At 34.2% G+C, this 7,874-nt stretch overlaps 1 protein-coding gene across 1 annotated transcript in view; it reads left to right on the top strand.

Annotated features, from left to right (window-relative positions):
- LOC111089307 (BMP-binding endothelial regulator protein-like) overlaps window positions 1–7,678 on the top strand; it is a gene marked incomplete at both ends in the record, with an annotated part of 22,029 nt that extends 14,351 nt beyond the window's left edge. Inside the window, one exon of the mRNA XM_022401571.1 lies at window positions 7,593–7,678. Coding sequence (XP_022257279.1) covers window positions 7,593–7,678 — 86 coding nt within the window. The remainder of the gene's footprint in view (window positions 1–7,592) is intronic.
- Window positions 7,679–7,874: the final 196 nt, after the last annotated feature.

Here is a 7,874-nt window from a genome sequence, read left to right on the forward strand (position 1 = left end):
CACTCGACGACAAACATCTGCCTGCGGCAGAGAGCTGCAAAGCTCAGTGATCAAGTCGCTACAGTTGCTGTATGAAACAAGAAGTAATAAAAAAAGGGGAATGTAAATATACTTTAATAACCATTTTGTACAACAGAATATTAAAAACTTATCAAAGTTTTAAAAAAGGTTTGATATTAGGTCGTAGAATAACATAATAAGTTTATTTATCGAAAGTATTAAGTACAGTAAAGTTTAGTCCTAACTAAAGTAAAAAATAAATAGATAAAAAACGTACACAGGTTACAGTATTAATTTATCTCTTTATCGAACTTAGGCCTAGCATAAGTTAAAGTTTTATAAAGTATGGCCTATGTACAAGTGGATTTACACATTTCGTTGTCTACGATTACACTTCGTTTGTATTGTGCTAGAAATGCTATATTTAAAGAACTACTGTTACGATAAAGATAATAATTTGGTCAGATATGTTTTGCGGGTCTTTGCTTGTAACCTAACATTGTTGTTAGTCTATGTACTGAAAGTATAAAATGAAATGTATGGACAATAAAACTGGGAAAATATTTGTTGATTTCTTAATTTAGAGTCCCTTTTATTAAAGAGGTCTGTTTTTTATTATAAACGTTGGTGATATAACAGAAAACAGTTAAATTCAGAAACGATTTAAGTTTAAAATTGAATTCTTATTTTTACTTTCATGAAAAATTTATGCTCTTGCCTCTAGGCTAGGTGATCCCACACTACGTCTTTTCTTTAGGCTTATTATACCAACACTCACTACACTTATAAGGTTTCTTGACCGACCTTGTACCCTCGTCACTAAAATCGTAATGAGCAGACAGTAATCGAACTATTCTATCTGGATAAATGCATTTTGGCTTTTTGACTCCTATTTCGAGAAATCAAGCGTGACGTGACACACATCGGCTTTTATATAGGTTAGATGTACGTAAGTATGTGTATATATAACTTTCTAATACTCTCATCTTGTTCAAGCGTTTGTAAACATCGTTAGACACATATATTTGCTATATTGTCACACGATCTTCGATTTAGAAATTTTTCGTTTATGGTTTTATTGTTCAGTTTGAGATACCTGATGAAGGCCATTGCCCGAAACGTTGTATCTACAACAGTATATATTATAAAATATACATATATATCTGTAGTTAATAACTTGTTGCCTCCAGGTGGTTGAACCTACAACATACTTCTTTTTCAACTTTCAACAACCACCACGCGTAATTTCTTACACAGTTCTATACCTATAAACATGGTTGTTTTTATACTAGACTCTCTGTAAACATGGTCTAACATGTTTGTGTTTTTACTAGGCTCTCTGTAAACATGGTTATGTTTTATACTAGACTCTCTGTAAACATGGTCTAACATGATTATTTTTTATATTATAGATACACTGTTTTCCAGAAAGTTGAAAGTTGAGAGATTTATATTTATATTATTGCCATAGAGTTGTGATAACGAAGAATAATGTAGCATTGTTGTTGTTTTTTTCTTAACAAAATATGCCTAGGTAAGAAAGAAACAAAACTTATGTAAATAAGGTCTTTTAAGTTTTGTTTTTAGAACACTGGTTCAACCTGTTGTACAGCTATGTATTTCGGTGCTGGCAAGCTGGTTCGAATCCGTGCGATACCACAAAATAGTTCCTGTACATTTTCGCATTGAAACTGTGGGTGCGTTATAAGAGTAATGGTCAATCCCAAAGCGTTTTTGGTGGGTGATAGGGCGTTGCTGACTGGCTAACTTCTCTTTGGTCAGTTAGTTCAAAATTACGGACAGCGGAAGATAGCCCAAGCAGCTTTGGCATAAAAACAAATATAAGTTTGTTTTGTGTATTTTTCTTTGAGAAAGAGAAATGATAATCATTTCTTTGGTGTACAAATAATTTTAGTTTTCAGAAAGTTTTCAAACCTTACAATATAAATTTTGTTAGCTTTTAAATCGGGGTAATTATTCTTGTATGACATTGTGGATTATATAATTTGGATTTGCGATTCAAGAAATAAAAGTACAAAATGCTTTGGGGACTTTGCTTGTTTTCATGATAAAAAGGACAAACGACAGGTACAAATTTATTGTTTATTTGATCATGAATTCCTTAAAATATTTATAGTGGTTTTTTGAGTCCAGTTTAGTTTTATTATACGAAATTAATTGCGTTTGTCGTCCATGTGTAAGTATACGTCCTCTTTATTTCCTATTGACACATCAGTATTTATCATATGTATGACATAGTCTGTTTAGTTTCTTTTCCTTTGTGGTGCGTGGAAAGCACGTGTGTGTACAGTTCTCCTGATCGGTCTACTCAGAGTCTCAGTGGGGGTGCTTGCCTGTGGGCAGTATTTGTAAAGAGGTGAGCCAACATCGCACTTTGCTGCTGATAAAGGATAAGGGTGCTCAACAGTAGATAAACATGTGCTAGCAGGGCTCTCGTGAAGTACTGGTTGTTAGAAAAACTGTTGAAGGACCACCTGTCTCTATGGGTCTTGAGAGGAAACTTCTTGAGTGGCATCATCTCATAGAAGCTCAAGTAATTTAGAAAGACATTGTTCAATGTCATCTTTGAATAGTTTAAAGTAGATGAGGAAGATCATACCAGAAGCAGGGTTTTATTTTTGGCCAATCTGAATTGGAACAATGTGAGAACAGTGTTTTAATATAATAAAAAAAACAATCAAAATAGCTTTTACAGGAATGAAATAAGAAAGTTATTCTGGTCTCCCAGTATAGTTTTTGAATGATGTTAGACTTTTCATCATTTAGCTTCTCGCCTCAAAATATTTTTCCTATAATTTGTTTAGTATTCTTTCTATGTTTAGAAGGCTAAAGTGTTTTATGGTTGTCTCTTCTCTGCTTAGATTACCAGAGTTTAAAACTAATTTTAAAATGATTTTAAATATATAGAATATGGTCTTCATAATCATAAACACAGATCATGCCAAAAGAGTTTTATAAGTGGCAGGAAATGAAAACTCAGAAACACGAGTAAAAAAATACACGTTTCATGTAACATTAAAAAAAAACTAACAAGACAATGCGTTATCTATGCAAAGTATATGTTACATAAATAAAATGAAACGACCTACTTAGATGTATTTTGAAAATAATAACATAAAAATATAGAGCATTCAGCTTCGGCACTAAAATACTTTTTGTTTGATACGTTATGTCAGTTCAAAAACTGAACAGTTGTTTACTATTGCAGTCTACTGTTTACAATGTGTAGTCTATCAAAAATAACAAACATCTAAATGTTTGCAACAACTAAAAAAACAGTATCCTAAAAGTTTACATGTTGATTTCAAACACAGCATATGCAGGCTAGAATGTTTTAAGCTAGCTTATTGACATTTTTATATTATATTATATTTATATATTATAAAAACTGACTTATGCTTCGGTGTCATACTTACAAAATTTCTCATGAAGGAAGCAACATCTGGATTGCCAAGTATTTCACAGTGAACATGCATTAGAGCAAGATTTATTAATCATTTTCAATCATTATACAGCGTAGCCAAATTTTAAGGCATCTCAGAGCAGAAAAGAATCGTTCTGACCCTGCAAGAGATTCCAGTAAATCAAGACACAGTTGTATCACACTGTCAACCTCCTTTAACAGCTGCTGGGTTTGTAGCTGTAGGGGTGCTAAAAAATAAACCAAATCAATCGCATTCTTCGATCCTACTTCCAGGTTAAATCACCCAGTATTACAGCACTGGCCCGATTATCCGAATATACGGCGACCCCTATTTTCAGAAATCATGGGAAAGAAAAAAAAAGATTGTCATAAAGTCCTTTTTTTAAGGTCCGCAAAATCAATACTATAACTGAATAGCCTGAAGTAGCCAGGTGAATTAGTTGCAAGAATTAGCGATGATCTTGAGCGAACATCTGGCGCGCATGCATAGACAAATGCTATCTGGACATTCAGAAATGCGACAGGCTTGAGTAGGGGAAATGGGGTCTGTGGTCGGCTGCGATTATAAGGCAACTATGATGTTTACAGTAATTCTTAATAAAAAAAATATCGCCGTATAATCGGGCCAATACTGTAGTTACTGAAGTTGTAGCACCTGCCTATTAATCTCTTGTAGCAGTGGGGGTAGTGTGTCATCTTTAAGATTCCAGACTGTGACGTTGTTGACGCCAAACTCAGCAGGACTTTCTCCCTTTGGTCTACAATGTGCATGCCCCCTTGGCTGAAGTGTTGTTAAAGCTTGACTGCCGCCATATTCAGAGCTTCATAAAATTCACGCTTCCACGATGCTTCTCTAGATTCCAAACAAATGTCGTCTAATTCTGTTGTCTGCCTGTAGCGATCTGGTGTTTTGATTATCCTTTTTTGGCTGAGATACCTCTAAATTATGTTTGAATGCAGCACGCTGAGCCTTGTTGATCAACTTAACGCAGAACCTTATTATCTCAGTACTTCCTTTACTATGGTTAAAAGGAACGCATAGGCAGCTTTATGGTTTGTGTACTAAGAAATATTTTACTTAGGTTAACAGTTAATTCTTTATTCTCTACAGTCATAAATGTGTTTCTGTATGTTACAGATATTTAATGTCATCCAGTACAGTTATTACAGTGAAACCAACTGCTAGCAGGTTTATGCAGTAAACGCTATCACTCATACAGCAATGCATGGTACTGATGTGATCAATGACAGGTTGAATAAACAATGAATACCCGCCTTTGGATTGCAATGTTCAGCGCTAATTGGTCGAAACACTAAATTTCAGCAATGTTGATTGGTTGAAAGTTGATTCCCGACTTTCTTACAAGCAGTATAAATGCTCATTAACTACAGTTAGCGAAATAATAAAAATATAAATTTAACGAGAACGGCAGGCAGCGTACAGAGCACTTCTCCCTCGACAGATGACCAAATGTAACCTATACACCATGTTCATTTCATATACAGATGACCAAATGTAACCTATACACCATGTTCCTTTCATATACAGATGACCAAATGTAACCTATACACCATGTTCCATTCATATACAGATGACCAAATGTAACCTATACACCATGTTCCATTCATATACAGATGACCAAATGCAACCTTTCAAAGGGATTCTTCTGTATTCAGGTCATCAAACGTGATCTTTCCCCAGGGTTCGAACCCTGGGAAAAGTTGCATTTGGTCATTTGGGTATAGAACTCTCTATACTTAAATCCTCTAGTCTGACCTGTCCTAATTGTTCGTTCAGTATTCAAATGACCAAATCTAACCTTTCGCCAGAGTTATTTCTTTTTCGGATGACTAAAATTAACCTTTTCCTATCATACCTTCTGCAATCAGATGACCATATATAATTCTTTCAGTGTTTGTTCTGTGTTCATATAGCCACAGGTTATGATTGTTTACTGTTTCGTTTGTTCTCACTTAAGTGTAGTCCTTAACCAGTCCAATCAAAGTTAGATAGCTATATGTAATTGTTTGCCTAATGGATTTTCTTTGGTTAGATGAGCTGAGGTGACTTTTGCCTCTTGTTTATTGTGCTTTCAAATCACCAGATGTAGTCCCTCCTCAGTGTCTTCTTTTGTATTCAGAATGTAATAAACAATGTTTTATCAGCACTTCTTTGTTCAGACGACCGCGAAATGACTTCCTTATTTGCTAAGAGTCTAAGGTATGTTGTTCGGTGTCCTCGGATGAATGAACAAATCCTGAAGCATATAACAGTATTATAACAAATGAAAAAAAGAATAACTCCATTATATGGCGTACCAATCTTTCCCTTGTTAGAAATATTTAGTTGTTACAGATTTTACACAGTAAATAACGTTGAATAATAACTAATCAATACAGATTTATAGACCAGTTTCGTGAAATGTGTTACAAACAGAATTTATTTTGTTGTTCAATTTCGATGTAAGGTATAAAATCATAATTATTTAGGCGTCAACTCGGGAATGAATTAACATAAGGTAAGTTTATGTTTATAAACTTTTGTTTTTTGCAACAAATATAGAGATGCTGTCATGCGTCTTTTTTTTTTAGTTGTTTTTCATTTTTTACTTCAATTGTTTTAATAACCCCCTTCCGGTGATTTTTAGTACTAGTAAACCCCGAGTGATGAAACACCTGCACCTGTAAAAACTTTTATTCAGTCATGAACCAAAGTAATTTTTCTTCATTCCGTTGAAGTCCTGGGAAGAAAACAAAGAGAGAGAGAAAAGGTATTTGTTGGGCGTAGTTTGAAAGAGAGCGACAGGAAAGGCGGCAAGGTCTAAAAGAAACAAAAGAATTAGGTTCATGAACATGCCATAATTTATAAGGTTGCGTTGCTCCAACAACAAACGAAAGTCTCGACCCACGGACGAGAATATCAAACTAAGCGTTTGAGCCTTAAACAGAGAAGCCTTAAAAATTAACAACACTAAAGAGTTCTTGCAAGTAGTAAAAACTAAGTTTCATGGTTGTGCAGACCGCAAAAAAACTACATGTAATATCTCACCAGATATAAAAGCTGCATGAAACTGATTTCCATTCGTTGCTGCTACTAAGAAATAAAATATATAGATATAATAATGGTTTTGCTAAGTGTAAACTATGCTGACACAAAGAAAAATAATTTAAGTCTGTTAAAAGCATCTGAAATAAACTTGAATTTTAAAAGCTATTAGTAATTGATTTCTGTTATATAAAATCCTTATATAAGCTACTTTCTAAGTAGCTGTTTCAATGACTCGTTATCATCTGATCTCAGCAATAATACCGGGCGTGATCCAACTATGAAAGTTCACGTACTGTGAATCCTAAGATTCGGCGTTCGCGTTGCGTTTCCGCAAAATCTCAGTAAATACTCTGAGGCCATGGGTACGCCATAAGAGTGGCGGTTAAATTCCACTATTCAATCAGAAAACAATAGTAAGTGTGGCGATAGGTGCTGTTGGCTAGCTGCCATTCCTCTGGTGGTTAAATTCCACTATTCAATCAGAAAACAATAGTAAGTGTGGCGATAGGTGCTGTTGGCTAGCTGCCATTCCTCTGGTGGTTAAATTCCACTTTTCTGATTGAATACAATAGTATGTTGGCGATAGGTGTTGTTGGCTAGCTTCCATTCCTCTGGTGGTTAAATTCCACTATTCAATCAGAAAACAATAGTAAGTTGGCGATAGGTGTTGTTGGCTAGCTGCCATTCCTCTGGTATTTCAGTTCAAAAATTCTAAACCAAACATACAAATTATAATTATGATGTCGTGAACTAACTACGGCTCTTACTTGTCTCTATTCTAATTTCAAAAAAAAGTTTTGAGGATCGTGACGATATAAAGTTATCAGAGCTAGAACAGGGTTATCTCTATTTATCTGAAGTAAAACAAAAAATTAATACAATAGCGATGTAACAATAATAATTTAATTTTTCATATACAATAAGAAAACCTAAACGAACAAGAAAACAAATGAAATAACACAAAGAATATATATAAATTATCATATAAATGTGGTTTAAATGTGATATAAGTCTAATGTAGTTAAAGGTAGGGTCGAATTAACGAAACATTTGTAAAGTTTTGAATGTTACTGACACATCTAATATTTCCCATTACAGGTTGTACCGTGGGTGAGCGCATGTATTCTGAGAATGAAGAGATTGACATTACTGAGACTGATCCTTGCGTCAAGTGTATCTGCCAAGTAAGTGTGTATAAAATACAGTATCATGTAGTGCATGTTGGATCAGATATGTGTGTAAGACACGGTAATTATGTAGTGCATACTGAATGAGATTAAATATATATAAAATCTACTATTATATAGCACATATAGATAAGAAAAGGTGTGTATAAGATGGAATGTTGATGTAATAGAAACTACATAACATTAATTGTGT

The sequence above is a fragment of the Limulus polyphemus genome, unplaced genomic scaffold, assembly GCF_000517525.1.
Source record: "Limulus polyphemus unplaced genomic scaffold, Limulus_polyphemus-2.1.2 Scaffold5848, whole genome shotgun sequence".
In the NCBI taxonomy this organism is placed as follows: domain Eukaryota; kingdom Metazoa; phylum Arthropoda; class Merostomata; order Xiphosura; family Limulidae; genus Limulus; species Limulus polyphemus.